This window comes from Tasmannia lanceolata, unplaced genomic scaffold (assembly GCF_043159265.1).
Source record: "Tasmannia lanceolata isolate RefF3 unplaced genomic scaffold, GAP_Taslan_0.1 ptg000037l, whole genome shotgun sequence".
Taxonomy (NCBI): domain Eukaryota; kingdom Viridiplantae; phylum Streptophyta; class Magnoliopsida; order Canellales; family Winteraceae; genus Tasmannia; species Tasmannia lanceolata.
The window spans coordinates 32,418,186-32,438,550 of NW_027518714.1; the positions used below are offsets into that span (position 1 = coordinate 32,418,186).

General features: G+C 38.6%; 1 protein-coding gene across 3 annotated transcripts in view; it reads left to right on the forward strand.

Moving 5' to 3' along the window:
• The first annotated feature begins 210 nt into the window (after window positions 1–210).
• The window catches only part of EMB2746 (RNA-metabolising metallo-beta-lactamase family protein), an 87,102-nt gene continuing 66,947 nt past the window's right edge, over window positions 211–20,365 (forward strand). The window contains exons 1-4 of one of the 3 annotated variants that reach the window (XM_077371704.1): window positions 211–593; window positions 1,472–1,700; window positions 17,525–17,648; window positions 18,534–18,590. In XM_077371704.1, coding sequence (XP_077227819.1) covers window positions 488–593; window positions 1,472–1,700; window positions 17,525–17,648; window positions 18,534–18,590 — 516 coding nt within the window. In that variant the 5' untranslated portion in view covers window positions 211–487. Of the gene's footprint in view, window positions 594–829; window positions 909–1,471; window positions 1,701–17,524; window positions 17,649–18,533; window positions 18,591–20,365 lie in introns of those variants that run through there. The other 2 variants (XM_077371705.1, XM_077371706.1) reach the window with 2 other exon arrangements.

Here is a 20,365-nt window from a genome sequence, read left to right on the forward strand (position 1 = left end):
TGCTACCAAGACCGGATTCCGTTTTGGGAAAAAAATCGGGAGTCAAACATTGGAGTCACGTCATAAAAACAATAAATTCACATTTAGAAGGGTCAAATCAACTGACATCTCATCCCGTTTTTATTTTCCAAACGGAATCCCGTTTTCAAGGTGTTTTCCTTATGCATTAGCATTAGGTTAAGCACAAAAAGCAGGTTTGAGTCTACACACGCGCACAAATCGAAAACCTCCCAAATTCCACGTGCGAGCTCTCTTCTGCAGAAAGATAAGACAGATATTTTTCTCGTTCCTGAAAAATTCCCACACTCCATTTCCCGCTTCATCCTTTTAGCCTCCCTTTTTAGGGCATCCAAATCACTTCCAACCATCCGTTAAACAAACTCTAGGGTTTCTATCTCGTCACTGCCTACAAACTCCGATTCTTAGGTTTTCAAGCGTTCTATTTCGGCCCGTGAGCTTCGCAAGTAGCCGATTTTCAGGGGAAACAATGGCTGCTTTGAGCGCCATTTCTCTCTGCCCATGCAGGCTTTCATACCAGCCTAGGCTCAGAAAATCTTTCATTAAGAGCTCTCTAGGATCTTCCACTACTATTGGTATCTATTTTTTTAAGCTATGATATAGTTCCTGTGTTTCTCATTGATATTAATGGACTATTGTTGATTTTTATGATTTTCTTATATTGAATTTTATAGCTCCGTGAACCATTTTTTCGAGAATGTCGAACTCATATCGAACCATTTTGTTATCGAACTACATAAATGTATATGGTAATGTATTTTATGTTTGGGAGAGCTTATGGGGAGTGTGAAAATTGGGGGCGGGGGGATTGTTTTCTCTGTTGGAAATGGTATTTTTGTGCGAATAGCGGAATCTTATGAAGCGGGTTGGACTACAATTGGTAAATATTGGTACGTGTTGAATAAAATGTTTCTTTTTTTTGTTTCCATTTGCTTTCTGATTATTTGTCAGATTTGGTCAAACACTTTGAGCATGTGTAGGGATGACTATGTAAGCAAATGGATTAGAGACTTTTATGTGTAGGGATGACTATAACTTGGCAACCATTTTTTCCTATTAGAACTTTAGGCGTTGCGCTGGTCCTATATTCAAAATTGTCATTGATATAAGTTATTTAATTTCTTAGTCCATAATTTTTTTCTTAGTGATAATCCTATGTTAATGATACCTTGTTAATTGTATCTTCTGTTCGAGGGGTACTACTATGTTGAAATCTGTATTCCCTGACTATTTCATTTGTGGGTAGGGCCTAGAAATGATAACCTTATGAAAGTATATTTTGTGGATATGATTCATTATCAAATTACAATTTTCTTAACTGTGTATTTATTCTTAGGATTTATTATTTGTACTGCTTAAGTGCCTTGTAATGTTTTGTATCAATTTCACATGTCCACGGTCCTAGTTACTTTTTGCTTCATAATATTCAAATACTTGTTTCTCCACATGATAGGTACCCGGGGATCTAAAATACCCCGTAAAAGATCCGGGAGAATGGAAGGGGCTGGAAAAAGCATGGAGGATTCTGTTCAGAGGAAAATGGAACAGTTCTATGAAGGATCTGATGGTCCACCGCTCCGTGTTCTTCCCATAGGTGGTCTAGGTGAAATTGGGATGAATTGCATGCTTGTGGGACACTATGACCGGTATATTTTGATTGATGCGGGTGTTATGTTTCCAGAGTAAGTTTTTGAATGTTATTCCAACAATTTAGCATTCTTAAATTACTGTTATTTTAGCACTTGTTAAATATGTTGAAATTTTGCCACTTGGGAGTGTTTATTCTACTGAGCCTTGTTTTAACTTGAACTAGTGTTTTTTCCCCAAACAAGTAGAGCCTTGTTTCAACTTGAACAAGTGTTTTCCCCCCAAACAAGTAGTGTATTAATAAAAAATAAATACAAAGGGCTGACAGATACCAGATAAGACAAAGACAAAATCTGGAAAAAAACTAATAAATCAGCATCTTGTGCCGCACCATCAAATCTGTACAAGAAACTCCAAAACTAGCAAGATCACCCCCGAGTGTTTCTTTCATAGTAAATACGGGTGAAGGAGCACCCAAAATGCGATACAAAAGGCTTCATTTTCTAAAATAATATCTTAATCTCCACAGAGGGAAATGATCTTCATTTTGCCATTTTACAGTGTTGAGAGAATCATCTTTTCCCGGATTTTAGAACAATCTATGCAACTCAATTGCTTAGTCCTCCTCAAAACCGCTTCATACCAACAATGTCTATGTTAGAGACTTTCCTACTTTTGTCAAAGTTAAGCTTTAGTCGCCCAATTGGAGGGGCCTTCCATATCTCAAAGATTCTGAGGTCTCATGAGGGGGGGATTAGCACAATTGATATCGTATCATTAATTATATCATATAAAGCAACACCTTTGAATGCATAGGATTTGGTAACTTCAACATTTATCCAATTAATTAATTGACCTAGCCCTAAAATTGAAAATGTAGCCATTTCCATCCTTCTAGATAGCACAATGCTTCAAAAGGAAGGCCTGCAGTTTAGGAAGCAAAGAAACAATTTAATGCGTGGGCGTCATCTCTTTATTCCCTCGCTAGTTCTTTTTCTTTGAGTGACATCCAGACACAGATGATATCCTAGACACTTGGTTTATTTGTTGGTTGGTATCCTTGTGTTGGTGATATCCCATTATCATTTTTGTGTGGGAAGATGATGCAAACCCGGAGGCTCGCATCAGAAGATTAGCAGCAAATTTCTTATTTTTCATCGTAACTTCTGGGTTGCTCGTGGATAATCTCTTCATTCTAGTGGATATATTCTATAGATCCAGGTTTCAGACGTTTATTTCTCTCCGTTTGGGATAATTGTGTTGAGTTTTTTTGGTCGAATAATAGAGTATTTGTAGCAGCATTTACCCTTTGTTTTGCTCTAGATGTAACTGTAGAAGAATGTATGGTTTATGGAATACTGTAGAGATTGCGCTTCTTAATGGGAAATGATTTCTGCGCCCAAGTGTTTTGATAAACACGCCCTCCACTTGTTTGTCGTGTAGTATTTAAAGGGTTTTAAGAGCTTTTTGAGAACTGTAATATCCTCTGACATCCCTTTAAATACTACACGATAAACAAGTGGAGCGCGTGTTTATCAAAACGCGCAGAAATCATTTCCCTTCTTAATTCAATCATAAGTCATATTATTGGCAGCAGATTTCTAATTTTTCTTCATAAGTTTTGGGTTCATGGGTTATCTCATCATCTCGTGGATGTGGATTGAAGTCGCTCATTCATTTATTGATTCTATTTCATGATCCAAATCGGATTTATCTAAAAAACCCCCACTCTAATACAATCATCAAAGATCCAGATAGCTTCATTCGTGTCCCTTGTGAGGAGTTGAAACATGAGTGGTGAAAAGTGAGGAAAGGGTATGCAATGCCTAGATATCCTTGACTGGTGGATGGGATGTACTATTGAACATTGATTCTCTCTCCTGCACCCTCTCTTATATATTATATATATACACCAACTCGAGAAAAGAAAAGAAAACTATAAGCAACTACATCAACAACCCCTATTCCTGAAGTGAACTCTAGTCGCTCTCGGTCCGCTCATATACTCCAACTCTAGTAAATATTTTCTTTAGATTTGTGTTTCAGAGAATTATTTGTCACAGTTTGAAATATTTATGTTATGTCATTCACTGGGCCGCCCTTTTTTTTATTTACCTCGAATAACATAATATTTGTAGCAACATTTGGCTTTTGTTTTGTTCTAGTTGTAATTGTAGAACAACGTGAGATTTATGGAATATTGTAGAGATTGCTCTTCTTAATTCAATCTTAAGTCATGTTATTTTCAAATTTATTCTTTTCGTCTTTTGGCGGTGTGAAAAATTAAATATTAACTTCTTGTGGATTTACTCAATTTGTGGACGTGTTTATTATTGGTTGATGATTTTTGGACATTGTTTATGATTGTCAGAGATTGGTTATTATTGCCGAGCTTTTGTTTATGGTTGCGGGGTATACTTTTATTTTTGTTATTGTCAAGTCTTTGTTTATGGATGCCGAGTAGTTATTTATTGTTGCCAAACATTGATTATGTTGTCATCCTTCTATTTATTGCTGTCAGACATCGCAATAAAGAGTCTCTGTTCGATCCCTTGGTTGAAAGTCCTGGTAAAAGCAGTGTGGGCTTTCCCCTTGCAGCCTTAGAGTTGAAAATAAGGTTGGGAAGAGTATATGTCTCTTATTTCTTGTAGGAGTTCACGACTAGGACCAAACATCACTCATAGAAGATAAGTTGTTTATGCTAGTGCACACCATAAATAATACAAAAAAATAGCTTCGTAGTCGAACAACCCTAGGGCTTTCAACCTTATTTTCCCTGAGGAATCACTAAAAAAAGCTGTCTAACAATGGCTCTTGTACAATTGATCTCATTATCAGGTAAGAATCTTTATGTGCAATTCCCACCACATGTCACTTGGAGAAGCTTGAGAGTTCCGGTTTTCAGGAAACCTAGAGTCAAATATGACTGAGAATTTTCTACCAAATTAACATATTCCAGTCAAATTGGGCGCTAAGTTTTTAGGTATTAATATAAATTCATTTGCTCTAAGAGACATATCATCTCTTAATTAAGACATAATTGCATCATTAGGAGCAAACAATTGGGGTTCTAGGGTTAAGAACTTTGATGAAAAAGTTAGGATATGCCAAGGGAAGGAAGTCTCCTTACCATTTATCGGGCTGAAAAAGGGTGTTCCCCATTTATAGGGCCAAAAAAGGGTGTTCGTACCATTATCTACTCCAAATATGACATTGGCCACATAGGTCTTTAATTAATGTCCGAAGGAATTTCAGATGGAAAACCCTCAAACACCCATTCACCTAAATGTAGACATCCGTCCAAATGATATTTGGGTAAGATAAGCTTGGTACATAACTCATTATTGAATAGCCTTTGCACCATTTAGCTAATAGAGCCATATTTTGAAATCTAATGTTTTTTTTTTTACTAAGGCCACCCCCACCTTCCTCAGTTAACACACCTACTGATTAATCATATGCTATGATTTGGCCGACACTTTGAATTTATTGCCGACACACGTGTTGTGGCATGTCCGACACGATTCCCGTGTCCACGTGTCGACACTCCTTTAGACACCTTTAAATGTATTGCTAAAGTGTCAGTGACTTTATATGTATGTATGTGTATGAGTATGGCACTATTTCTAGATTTTTAGGGGTTTCCATTTCAGATTCCTCGTATTCGTTTCAAAACTCGGCACACAAATCCGTGTCCACAAATCATGAATACATGTATTTTCTATTTTAGCCATGTCCCCGTTTCTAACTTTTTAGAATTTGCCGTGTTCGACACTCCGTGTCCGTGTCGACATGCAACACTCATGTCCGTGTCCACAAATCATAGATCATATGACTTCTCCTTAATATAGAATCTTCATTTAGAGAAAAAATGAGAACTTGATTTAGCAGCTCTCCAAGAGGCATGAATGCAAATAAAAAATCTCCCAAAATTACAGGGATCCTATAAATTGACCCGAGGGGTGGGGGTGGGGGGAAGGTAGTAACTAGAGAGAGATTAGATAGAGAATCTATTGAAGAGGCGATCTTTCCAACAAGATACAAATATCTACCTTTCAAGTTTTTTTTTGGCTGGTATTGACCTGGATTTGGATGCTCAAGTGGAATTTGGAGCATTCCAAAAACAATGGACGGCTTCTCATGCATATAGTTTCTTCCCCCCCGCACTAATATCCGGTATCACGGTCGGTATCCACCGATACGTCCGGCTCATCCATAGCTTTCTCCTCCGAGCCCTCAGTAAGCAACTTTCTCTGGTCACTTTGAACCATTCTCAAGCAATAAAAGCGAAGTGGCCTGACATTTCCATTAAATAAATAATGTTTTTAGGCTCATACGTGGAGCTGGGTGTGCTTGTCTTGCTTGAGCTTATTCCAGGTTATATTCTTTCCGCAACAAGATACTCTTGTGTGGATGCAAGTTATTGTCCTTTATGGTTCGTTCACTTGTTTTCTCGGGAAAGGAAAGGAAAAGAAAGGAAAAGAATCTGACGTGACAGAAAGGAAAGGAAAGGAAAAGAAACTGTGCTGGAAAAGGAATCCTGCAGCTGTTCACTTGCGCAGGAAAACCTGAGATATCCAGAGAAAAGGTTTCCTGCGCCTGTTCACTTGCCAATTAACTGTACTGGGAAAGCTAAACTGAAAAGTCACATTGAACCATATTTCATCGTCTGACATAGTTTGGAAAGCATAGTAAAAAAAACCACAATAAAACCTAACTGGAAGAGAAACTGGTCACAGCAGAACTTGTTGAGGCTTGAGAATCCCCATGAATGTTGGTCTCTTCTTTCCTATCTTTGCTGGGCCCACTAATGCCATGTAAAAACGCATTAAGTTCAACTTTTGCCTCCTCCCTACTCCTATACGAACAAAAGCACGCTCCACTAAACCCGTTAACTTGAACATGACAATATTGCCAACTGTCATATACGCCTACCTGCCTTCCCTTAAAAATCACATAGAACTTGTTTTTTGCCATTAACCTGCAGAAATGCAATTAAAAATAACCACATAATTGAAAAAGGCCCAACAACAAGAGAACGAAAAGCAACACTACTGGATCCATAAAGTCTACATAAACAGAATAAGAGCCATTAAGTTTACATGGCTAAGAGCCATAAACAGAATAAGAGCTATCATCTGAAACCCTTACAGTAAGCCCCAACCACATATCATCAACACCTCCAAAACACCTACATATCATAAACACCGACAACCACAAGTTGAAAGAACAGTTGATTTTGGGCTATCACCAACACGTCCAACCACATATTGAAACAACAGTTGAATTTGAAGGGAAAAAAGATGGGGAAGGCTTTGAAATTTTCTTCTATTCATAGAAGAGCCTCACTAAAACAGGGCAAATGATGGGCGGCCCATGCTAAAACCACAGGGACATGATTTTACAAACTTCAAATGTGTGTAAAAACTCATTTTCAGGGTACTAAATCTCAGATCTTCAAAAGTCACACAACAAAGCATGGATACCATGATACCAGAACTCTGTTCTTCAGTACTCAAACACACAAGAAATTATCTATAAATACAGAAGTCCAAGCATTTTTTTCACTGAAATAGCATCAGATGATGAAACCAAAAACCAAAGTATGTTTTTTTTCCAGATTAGGACTTGCAACTGAAACTTAATGATGCATGCATATATACGTACATCATCAACTACCCAAGAAAAATCTCAAGAACCAAGAAAAACGAAACCCTAGGTCTGCTTAAAACATTTTTAAAAATAAATAAACTAAGCAAGATGAAAACCTGAAAAAATCAGTTCTGAGATAATGACTTGCAACAACCGTAGATCTCTTGAACTTTGAAAGAAATCAATTAAAATATACCTCTTGAACTTTGAAACCCTAGATCTACTTAAAAAAAATCAAAAGGGAGGGAGAGAGAGAGGCGAGGGAGTGGAGATACCTTGCCTGAGAGGAGTCGGAGAGGAGCCGAAGGAATGGGTGGATTGGAATATTAAGAAACCAGCAAGTGGCCGACCCTTGGAAGTCCATTTGCCCGGTCAAGGATGAATTTGATCAGAAAATTCGTTATAAGGCGGGGAAGGGCACGGAGGTAAGATTCTGGCAGGATCTCTGGTGCGGTAAAACACTGCTCTCCGTTGAATACCCGAGGTTATTCCGGATTGCGGTAAGGACGGAGGCAACAATGGCAGACTACCTGATTCGAGAGGGACAGTCCGGAAAAGGGTCCAAGAGTGGTGGCCTTCGGGTGGACATTGGTGCATAGAAAAATAAATACATGCGATCGACTTAAAAAAAGACACTTCAGCCTTGCAAGTATATGCGTGCTCTGTCATGAAGATGAAGAGACATTGGACCACCTGATGAGGCAATTGGTGCCTTTGGAATGAACTGGGTCTGCCTGAGTTCTATAAGTTCACTTATGATTAACTGGCCAGGCGGGCCATTTGGGGGAAATTGGTAAGTTGTTATGGTCCACTTTCCCCAATGCTATTGTCTGGAACATATGGAAGGAACTGAACAGACGTATCTTTGAAGATCAAAGTAGGACTTCGGGACGATTGGCGAGATATATCAAGGTTGAACTTATTTCGCGGGCCAAGATTAAAAAGAAATTACCCTATGGGGTGGGAGATTTTGTAAGAAATTGGTGGTGTGTCATTTGGGATAGAACGATTCGAACCAAACCTAAACCGAAATGGATGGCTCCACCATGTGGGTGGCTCAAACTCAATTTTGATGGCAGCTTTATTGGGAACCTGGGCAAGGCAGGTATTGGGGGCCTAATTAGGGATAATAAACAAACTACTATTATGTCTTTCTCGGGCCCGGTCGGGATATGTGACGCGAATGAAGCATAAATCAAGGCTCTTCTTTTTGGATTGCGATGGGCATATGAGAACAATCTAGGACCATTAATAGTAGAAGGGGACTCGACAAATGCGGTGGCCTGGGCTTCGGGTACTGCAAAGGGGCCCTGACGCCTTTAGGATCTAATAGCGGAAACTCTTGACCTCATAAGGTCGTTGAGCATCGAAGGAGATCGGCAAATGAGGAGGCGGATCGACTAGCTAAAGCAGGAGTTTCGAGGGAGGAAATGTTAGTGGTTAGGTCTATGTAATTCGTTGAAAGAATGTTTATGGATCATGGATCCCTATCTTGTAATATGGAGGGGACAACTTGTCCCAACCGATATTCAATAAAATTGTCAATTTTCAAAAGGAAAAAAGTAAACATAATTTTGAGTCCAATAATCTGATTTGGGCTCACAATTAGGGGCTTAGGGTTTAGGCCCTATTAATTTGGGATTGTGACAACCGATTGGGAGGCAAAAACTGATTTTGGAGTCATAATTTTGACTCCAATAATCTGATTTGGGCTCATAATTAGGGCCTTAGGGTTTAGGCTCTGTTAATTTGAGATTGTGACAACTGACAACGGATTGGGAGCCTGAAACTGAATTTTTGGAGTAAAAATTATGTTTTATTTTCACTCCCTAATCTGTTTTGGGCTCACAATTAGGATTTAGGGGCTTAGGGGCTAGGGCTTTAGGCCCATTTCATTTGAGATTCTTGGGTTTGCTTACTAAATTTGTGTTTGTTCTGTTAATAGATTTCAATCATTTCATTTAAGAATTTCTTATGGGGTGCTAGTAGTACTGCCAATGTCGCACATACACCTTCTAGTGATGAAGATGTCTCAAAGCTTTTATGGAAGCATGTGTCTAGATTTGATAAAGATCCTAAGGGTGGAGGGCATGTGAGGTGGCAATGCAGTTATTGTTAGAAGAGTTTTAGTAGCTCATACACAAGGGTTATGGCTCACTTGTCAAAGATAGCCGGACAAGGCATTAGAGCATGTCCTAAAGTGAAAATGAGTGATCTACTTGCAATGCAAAGTTTGGAAGAAGAAGCCAAGGAGCTTATGAAGCAAAATGTTCCACTCAGCAAAATGCTCCAAAGAGAGTGCCATTGCCGCGATCATCAAGTAGTGGATCATTGGGTTGTACGAGTATGTTTGTCCCTCTAAGTTTTGATCTAAAGAAGATAAAGACAAGTGGAAGTGTGAGTGCAATTGAAAAAGCATTCAACGTGGTGGCCTGTGATCAACTACATGCCGAGATTGCTAGGATGTTTTACTCTGGTGGCTTGCCATTTCACACAGCAAGGAACCCATACTACGCTAGTTCATACACTTTTGCCGCCAATAATGCGCTTCCCGATTATTTGCCTCCGGGGTACAACTTGCTAAAGACAACTCTACTACAGAGAGAGAAGGCTGATATTGATAAGTTGTTGTAACCTCTTAGAGATACATGGAAGGAGAAATGGTTGAGCATTGTTAGTGATGGATGGTGCGACTCACAAAGGAGGCCTCTCATTAACTTCATGGCGGTAACGGAGGGTAGGCCTATGTTTCTTAAGGCAATAGATTGTTTGGGGGAGACAAAGGACAAACATTTCATTGCTAACTTGTTGAAAGAGGTAATTAATGAGGTTGGCATGAAAATGTTGTCCAAGTAATTACCGATAACGCTCCAAATTGCAAGGCGTTCGGACAACTTATTGAACCACAATTTGTTTCCATTTTTTCGACCCCATATGTGGTGCACACCCTCAACCTTGCTTTGAAGAATATATGTGTGGCAAAGAATGTGGAATTAAATCAAGTTGCATATGAAGAATGTAGTTGGATCTTGGATGTTGCAGGAGATGTTATGGTAGTTGAGAGTTTTATCATGAATCATTCGATGAGATTGGCCCCATTCAATGATTTTAATAGTTTGAAGTTGCTTTTCGTGGCGGAGACACGATTTGCAAGTGTGATTGTGATGCTTATGAGGTTTAAACTCTTAAAAGTAAGGTCTTCAAGCAATGGTGATTAGTGACAAATGGACTTGCGATTGGGAGGATGATGTGGGGAAAGCAAGGTATGTGAAAGAGAAGGTGTTAGATGACATTTGGCGGGATTCTATCAAGTACATATTCTCATTTACATCTCCTATATATGACATGCTAAGAGAGTGACTCGGATAAGCCTTGTCTTCATTTGGTTTATGATATGTGGGACACGATGATTCAGAAAGTGAAGGCGGCAATATATAGGAAGGAAGGAAAGAGGAAAGAAGAGGCGTCTACCTTTTATGAAGTGGTGCACGAAATTCTTGTTGATCGTTGGAACAAAAGCAACACTCCACTTCATTGCTTGGCACATTCATTGAATCCAAGGTAGGCGACTTTAAAATTTATTTGGATTAGTAGCTATGTTTATTTCTTACTTTTAACTTGAAACTAAATTATTATTTTTTTATTCTTAAAGGTATTATAGCGACGAATGGCTTACTGAGGGTTCAAATTGAGTTCCTCCACAAAGGGATACAAAGATTTATGCAGAGAGGGTAAAGTGTCTCAAAATGTACTTTCCCAATTCAGTGGATCGCACAAAGGCTAATGTGGAGTTTGCACACTTCTCTATGAAGTCTGGATTATTCAATGACATTGATTTCATCAATGCCCGAGCCAATTTTTAGAGCGTCATGATTGGTGGGTTGTCCATGGTACATGTGCTCCTATGCTTCAAAGCTTAGCGTTGAAGCTTCTTATGCAGCCTTCATCTTCGTCTTGTGCCGAGAGGAATTGGAGCACTTACTCCTTTGTGCATTCCCTGAAGAGGAACACGATAACTCCACAACGAGCTCACGACTTGGTTTTTGTTCATAGCAATCTTCGTCTTCTATCAAGACGATCTCTACAATATAATCAGTGAGACAAAGATGTGGGACATAGGTGGAGATTCATTTGATTCTTTTGAGAATGTTGGGGTGCTTGAAGTTGCTAGTCTTTCATTGAATGAGCCGGAGTTGGAGGCCGTTGTTTTTACAGATGATATAGAGCAATGTTTTGAAAATCGGAATCGTATCGTAAATCGTAAGAGGGGTCGAATCGTAAATCGTAAGATTTTTCAGATTTATATATAAAAATCAGAAAAAATAATAAAAAATAGGAAAAATTATAAATAAGAATAAAAAGAGTAATTATCAATTTTCCATTCAAAACCATTACAATAAATAACATGAAATGCTTGATAACCACTTAACCGATTGTCATAATTAAAATTAATTAACCATTCATTACCAAAATGGCAAAATCCATTCATTCTCTCTATAAAGATCTCAAAAAGACAAAAACAACTTTAAAGTATCACATATGAACCACAAAACAAAACATGAAACATATCATGATTGTATAAAATATAGATCGTGGATGTCGTCGATCCCATTCACATCCTCATCATCATCTTCGTCATCCGCATCGGTAGTTCCTCCCTCAATATTAACACCCTCATCTCCATCATCTGTGTTGGGAGCAGAGCCAAATTCTTCTTCTTCATCTTGCAATTGGCGCTTGTCCTTCCTTTTGTTGAGGTTTCTAACGCCTGTTACATTTACAAGAATGAATATCAATAAATCATGTCTTTATTACTAAGAACAGAAATTACAAATAGCTTACGTCTTTTCTTTTCTTGAGGCACATGGCTGGAGCCAGCGCCCGTCTCATCTCCTGCAGCTTCTTCCACAAAACATTCACCCATATCCAACCAAGTCGTGTCTTCTGGAAGCACAGGTCCATCCTTTTCTGTTATCCACTCATCGTCCGAGTCCATGTCAGATAACGAAATAGGATCAAATCCTTTGTTGTCCTTCCTCTTTGAATTGCGAACTCGAAGTTGAAGATTGTATTTGACAAAAACAAGTGCATTCATCCTCTTTTGTTCGAGTCGGTTTCTTCTTTTTGAATGTATCTAAAATAAAAAAAAGTTAATAATAAAAATTAAAGGGATACAAATAAAGAGATATGAATAAAAAAAGTAGACTTATTAACATTTACCTGCTCAAATGTGCTCCAGTTGCGCTCGCAACCACTAGCACTACACGTCAGGCTTTCAATTCGAATTGCAAATTTTTGCAACTCTGGACATTCATCTCCAAAGGTGTCCCACCATAAACCTATTTTTCCAAAAAATAATTATGATAATTTCTAAATACATAAGATAAGGATTCAATTAAATTTCTAGTTAAAGAATTTACCTGGTAACTGTTCTTTCCTCATTAACTTTGCCATTTCCCGTCCAAAGAGACCCTCTGCTTTCTTGAACTTATCAATTTGGTTACCAATTAACGCCCTCTCTTTTGAACTTGGAACCATTCTTTCTAAGCAATCCAATAGCCCCACCTTAATTTCAATGTCCACGTCATTTGAAGTCTCATACTGAAACCGCGGATTTAAAAAGTAATCCGCTGCGTGCAAGGGCCTATGAAGTTGCCTGTCCCAACGTTCATCAATGATATTCCAAATGTGCTCATATTTCTTCTTTATGTTGCCCAAATTCTTTGCAATGGCCTCTTTGGTTTGGTCCATAGCCTCATAAACGTACCCCATGGCAGGCCTCTCATCTGAATCGACTAAGCGTAGGACTCTCACCAAAGGGGATGTGCATTTCAAACAATAATACACACTAGGCCAAAATGTGGAATCGCCCAACACAATTCCGCATATCTTGCTCTCATCGGCTTTTTTGGAATATGGGCTTTTTTGCCAATCATCCGAGGCAAACATCTGCATCAAGCCTGCCTTTCTCTCTCTTAGACTCTTCAATGTCAGGAAGCACGTTGCAAAACGTGTCACAGCTGGCCTTGTCAATTCCCCTTTTGTATGCTTACGCATTAGATGCGAAACCCAACTATGATTGTAAATGTACACTGTGATCATCCTGGCCTTTGCGATGGTCTCTGCATGGGTTGGTAATTTTCTAATGTCTTCAAGCATCAAATCTATGCAATGAGCTGCACAAGGAGACCAAAATAATTTTTTCCTCTTCTCCATCAACAACTCCCCTGCTCTCACATATGCAGCCGCACTATCCGTGATAACTTGGACTCCATTTTCCTCTCCCACTTCTTCTACAACCGAGTCAAGTAGAGCAAACAAGTTATCTGCAGTTTTTGAGATATCAGAGGTATCTACTGATCTCAAAAAAACTGTCCCCTTTGGACTATTAACCAAGAAATTAGTAATGGATCTATTCACCCCATCCGTCCAACCATCTGACATAAGCGTGCAACCCGTCTTCTTCCATTCTTTCTTTCCATCATAGACTCTATGTTCTCCACTTCTCTTTTGAGAAATGTATTCCTCATCTCATGGTAGCTTGAGACTTTTAATCCATGTCCAAAATGGCTTATGGATTCAACCATGGCGTCAAAAAACGGGCATTTAACAAGGTTGAAAGATAAAGCATTCGAGTAAAAGAACCTTGATATGTTTTGGCAAACTTTATCCCTATCTCCCTTTTTCCAAATTTGATTGATAGTTGCTTGCTTGCCGGTTTTTTTGTCCCCCCTCACCACAAAATCATCCATTTTCTTCTTCCCTCTAGCAACACGTGCATCTCTATTTCTTCCCTATCTTGATAATAGAAGTCCGGCCGCCCCACATCATACTTTGCATCATCTCTTTTCTCCTTCTCTTCTTCATTTTCCTTCAATAATAACTTAAATTTATCAACAACGTCATCCGGATTTTGTGTACAAGTAGCTACATTCTGTTTTGTACGTCCTAAATGATGCTTCATTCTAAATACACCTCTGGAATACTCTTTCCCACAATAATTACAACGTAATCTTGTCTTGTTATTGGGAACGACCGTCGTACAATGCTCCCATCTCACATCCACTTCTCTAGCTTTAACCATCTTTCTTTATACTACACTTCAAACTTCTCAAACCAATGGCTGAAATGAAAATCATATTACAAAAGAAATGATGATACATGGCACGTTAAAATTTAAAATACATGAATGGAGTGAAGCACTAAAATACATGGCACAAAAGAAATGATGATACGTGGCACATTGTGTTGGATTTTGAGAACAGATTGTGAGTCCATAGCATATTACCCAAATTTAAAAGTAAAGTTGGCTCTAATAATCAGTTCTGGACTTGAAATCAGTTATCAAAATCCTAAAAAAACAGAGCCGGATTACAGCTCAGGTATTATTTACAGGGACTATTAATTTAAGCTCAGCCATCCCTATTTATTTTCGATTTTAAGAACTGATTGGAGTCCAATCGGTTCTCAAAATCCAAAACAAACAGGGCTGAGGGAAAAAAAAGAAAATATTAGATTGAAAATTAAGAAAAAAATTGAATATTAGACTGAAAATTAAGGGTCTGTTTGTTTTGGATTTTGAGAACCATTTTGTGGATCCAAAACAGATTATTCGATCCTAAATTTGGGTTTAGAAATCAGTCTTGGACTCGAAATCAGTTCTCAATATCCAAAACAAACAGAGCCTAAGGGGAAAAAAAGGAAAAAATTGAATATTTGACTCAAACTAAGGGTCTGTTTGTTTTGGATTTTGAGAACCATTTGTGAATCCAAAACAGATTATTCAGCCCTAAAATTTGGGTCTAGAAATCAGTTCTCAATATCCAAAGCAAACAAAGCCTAAGGGGGAAAAAAGAAAAAAATTGAATATTTGACTCAAAACTAAGGGTCTGTTTGTTCTGGATTTTGAGAGCCATTTGTGAATCCAAAACAGGGTACACTGTTTTGTGAATCCAAAACAGGACCTTAGAACCATTTGTGGATTTTAAGAACTGATTGTGATTCGAGTCCAATCGGTTCTTAAAATCGAAAACAAACAGGGCTTGGGTGCTTCCCAGATATGGAGAAAAAAGAAAAAAGAAAAAGCAGAGGAAAGAAAGAGGAGACGAGAAAAAACTGAAAAAAAGAAAGAAAAAAAGAAGCTTACATCTTCTTCTTACGATTTGTTGAGGAAACCTTAAGATCGAACCCAGCAGCAGATTCAAGCCCTAAATCTGCTATGTTTTTTTGGTTTTTTGGGCTCACGTAAACCCTAGTTACGACGCACGAAGGCAAAGTCGAGAGAAGTTGAAAAAAAAGTCGTGAATCCCTTATATTTCAAGTTGCTGGGCCCACTTTTTAGTACAAAAACAAGGTGTGAATTTGAACGTACGATTCAATTGAATAGTACGATTCAAGATAGAATCGTACGATTCAATCTTGAAGCGTGCGATTTATTCGGAAAACGATTACATGTTGCGATTTGAATCGTGGGAGGTACGATCCGATTTGAATCGTACGATTCAAATCGGAAATCTTACGATTTTCAAAACATTGATGTAGAGGATGATATTGGAGATGAGGCGACGGACGTTGAAGTAATATTAGATTTTGCCATTTTGGTGATGTTAGTGTTATTTGAGTTTTTCTAATAGTTTTTAAATTTTTTATAAATATATAATAAAATATTAAAATATATTATATTCGGCGTACCCGCAATGTTCCCGTACCCGGTATTTTGGAAAATCACGTACCCACGTACCCGTGTTGTGTCGTACCCGCACCCCGTACCCATACCCGTGCTTCTTAGCTGTTAATTTTTGCTTATGTTCTGCCTAGTAAAGTCTATTATAATATTAATTTCAGTTGCTTGATGGTTCAAAGCCTTCAGAAGACAATGGTGTCATCCACCTATTGTAGATGAGAAATAAGCTGGGATGTCAAGGATAGTCTCAAGACCACTAAGGAAACCATAGACCGCGGCTTTAGAAAGAATATATCCAATTAAGACTTCTAGATTGATGAAAATGGCTAAACTGCCCTCCATTAATTAGAATGGAGAAGTGAACCGTGGATATAAGATATGCACCACAGAATTCATTTTCTCCATTCAATACCAAATAATTTTTCTTATGTCCACATTAGCAAGGGCCACCCCTATCTGTCATATGCTTTTTCCAAGTCAAGCTTAAGAAGCATACCTGAATAACCAATTTTTTTTAGAGTCAATAACCTCATTGGCAACAACAATTCCATCAAGGATCTGTGATTTGTCTATCCGCGACATTCACTATGTTTGGAGGGAACGACCTGAGGCATTACTTTATTAATTTTAATGTAGGGAACTTTTGATTGCCATTCAAAAAAATGGAGGGAACTTTTGATATAATCTTGTAAATCTCACCAATGGGAGATAAATGAAGCATTAAAGGCCCTATTAGTGAAGAAAGAAGAGGGAAGCAAGGAAATTATAGGGAAGAAATCTGTTGTAATATTATTCTAAAAGCCACCTGAAGTTCACTACATAAGGCCTATATATAGACAGCAAATAAAATAAACTAAATTAAATTAAATTCTCTAAACAATAATATAACATAAAATCTAAAGGGGCAACTAAAATAAATCTAAAGGGCAACTATGGCACTATTGGTCCCACAGGTTTGCGGCCTATGATTTTCATCACCTACACCATGTCTTTTCCAATGACATCCCATAACTCGAGGAGGAAACATAGCGACAAGCTGTTGGGGTGAGGGGCTTTGCCTCTAATAAGTCTAAACACAGCCTTGTGAATCTCCTCTTCGGTAAATGTAGCCTGAAGGAGGTTAATTTCAGTCTCGGAAACCTGAAGCAGGTTGCTATAGATCCACGACCGGGATTTCCAATCTGGCTGGGAAATATAAGAAAAATATTTTATAATTTCTTCCTGAAGACTATTTAGCTTCACTCTAAGTTTGATCATTTCTATGATAATATATGTTTCCTTCTAACTGATATTCTAGATTTCTTGTAGGTATGCTTTTAGTTAACAGTGGAGAAAATCTAGTTTCATTAGTCAATGAACAGGAAAGAGGGGACTTAGGTTAATGATCACTTCTGTATTCTCTTATGCTTGATTTTGTTGCATAAATTGTACTGCCAAGTGGCAAGTGACAGCTTTGCTTCTGATGATGGCATCCTTTATATCTTCTATTGAAAGAAAAATTCATTCTTATTTTTAATGTTTGTTGATGTTGGAAATTCAAAAATTTTGAACCATACTTGATCGATCTTGTTCCTTGTATATCAGCTATGATGAGCTTGGCGTCCAGAAAATTATACCTGATACAACATTCATCAAAAAATGGAGCCATAAAATTGAAGCAGTTGTTATAACACATGGCCATGAGGATCACATTGGTGCGTTGCCTTGGGTAAAGTTTTCTTTCCACTTCTTGATCGTGGACATTGGATTTGAAAGTGATACCAGTCAAGTTTATGGTATTTATTCTCAGGTGGTAAATATTAGACTAGTATTAGTTGCTGCTGCATTTATATTCCGTGGGCAGTTCAGATCTGCCACCCTTGCAAAAATCAGCTTCAAGGGCGCCCTTCATTATATCATTCCTCATATTAAAAAGAATATTTTGGTATATCACTATTTGCCATTCAGAGGGCGAGCCTTGACGCAATGGTAAGGTTGCTCCATTGTGACCTGGTCACGGGTTCGAGTCACGAAAACAACCTCTCTGCAAAGCAGGGGTAAGGCTGCATACATCTAGCCCTCCCCAGACCCCGCAATGGCGGGAGCCTCGTGCACTGGGCCTTCCTTTTTTATCACTATTTGCCATTCAGAAACCCCAACTAGTTTGGGACAAAGGCTTAGTTGAGTTGAGTTGAGTTATTTGCCATTCAGAAAATCAACGTCTAAATAGGCAAATACCAATAAGTTATATCTTTTTTGGGAGTTTTCTTGAATACACATGAATTATTTCTGTCCTGACATACTTCTACTTCAAGCCTGTCTTCTTCAAATATCATTTCTCGATCATATTTTAGTTATTCTTTACATATATGTACTGATGGATTTCAGAGAGATCTCTGGATATTTGATGATTTCTGCCAGTAAATATCATTTTCTTGTTGTTATGCTTATCAAGAAGATGCATTATAATGGATGTTGTTCAACTAGAAATATTGTAAAATGTTAACAAATTTGAGACTCTAACTATGTGAAGGTACCTTTCCATGGATTTTTTAGCTTGTTTTAATTATTCCCATATTGTCATTACTGAGTATTGACTGTGACATCTAAGCAGGTTATCCCAGCTCTGGATTCCCAGACTCCTATATTTGCTTCATCATTCACAATGGAGGTATGATATGGTAGAAGCTTTAGAAAGTTCAAACCCTTCTTTATTTTGTAAATGTGATGCAGGGTGGCAACCTATTTACAAAACCCTTCTTTATTTTGTACATGTTATGTAGAGTGATAACACTTGTGTCATTGTTCATGGTTGACAATTTTTCATAGATTTATTAAATGCTATCTCATGTGTATGTGTCAGGACTCAGGGTTCTGAATTTATATCATGTTTTAATATCAATAAACTCTATGGTAAAAAAACGGCTCAAGTAACATGTTCAAAATATGCTAGGATATGGGTTGTATAGATTCAATATTGTAACCCCCTACCAGAGCCAGCGATGAATAGAGGAAGAGGTAGGGGAAGCGTCAGAAATGTTGGAAGTTGCAGTACATTGAGGCGGAGGAAGAGGAGGCATCGGTAATGTTGGAAATTCTTCTGCTGTACAAAGAGGTGGAGGAAGAGGAGGTGTCGGAAATGATGGAATCTCACTTGGTGTCCATCATGGCGGAGGAAGAGCTGGTGCCGGAAACGGTGGTGGATCTGTCGGAGATAGGGGTGCTCCTGCTTGAAACCCGCCAGTGAGAGGTTTGGTTACATCCGGTGAGCAAGAACAGGAAGAAGGATGGGAAGTCCAGATTTCAAGGAAGAACAAAAGGCTGAGAACTGTAGAGAAAAGAAGAAAAGAAGGAAACTTCGGAGATTGGATTTTTTCAAGGTGCAGATTCAGGAATTTCAAGCGAAGGCTGGAATGCCTGAAATGTTCCAAGGTGTGGTCGGGTTTTGACGCTAATTTGCCGGGTCCTCAAACCAGGAAAGGAAGGAATGCCCTGAGAAGGTGGATGCCAATTGCGTCTGAGAACCCTCCTGATAGTTTGATCCGGGAAGGAGAATCCGTTGTCAGTAGAGAGGAGCAAAGGGAAGAAGAAGAGAGGTAGAAGACACAGGAAGGATCCTGGATAGAGAGGATTGAATTGCATTCACTGCCCAATATATATTTTTGAATGGTAAAAATATTCATTAGAAAAAGGGGACCGAAATGGTCAAAAACAAAATACAGAAAGGGAGATAAGAAAAGGGTAGAGAATACAACTATACAGAGAATAACACAGGAAAGAGAAGAAAAATTCAAGGCGGGAGGAAGTCGAACTGCTGCTAACACTCCAGTCGAAACCCCACCCCCATCTTGGCCAACCTATTGTCAACACCATTAGCCATCCTCTTGATATGGCGAAAAGATATATGCAACCCGTCCACTATGTCTTTGATCTCATAAAAATATCCACAAATCTCCAAGGGAAAGCATGAGAACAGAGCCCAGCAACCATCGAATCACATTAAGCGAGTCCCCCTCAACCACCACTCTGTTAAGGTCTTTCCCCACAAGAAACTTTAAGCCTTGATGGACCGCACGCGCCTTCGCCTCACTAGAATCTGCCACTCCGATGGGAGCCACGAAAGCCCATTTCATCACACCCTCCTCATCTCTAAATGCACCTCCAATCCCAACCGGACCTGGGTTCCCAAAACTAGATCCGTCAAAATTGAACTTTAGAAGTCCAGCCTCAGGATGCTCCCAACCTTGAACTATCGACGGTCTCACCTTCGAACTTGAGCAAACCTCCCTCCATCCATTCCATAGGTCATATGCAGAAATGAACCTAAAGCAAGGAAGGGAAATAAACAAATCAATCAAAAGATTAAGGGAGGAGACGAGATGACCGTTGTGGTCGTGTCTCTTCAAATTAAACTTAAACTTTACGGGTTTTTTGCAATGGGTTTTA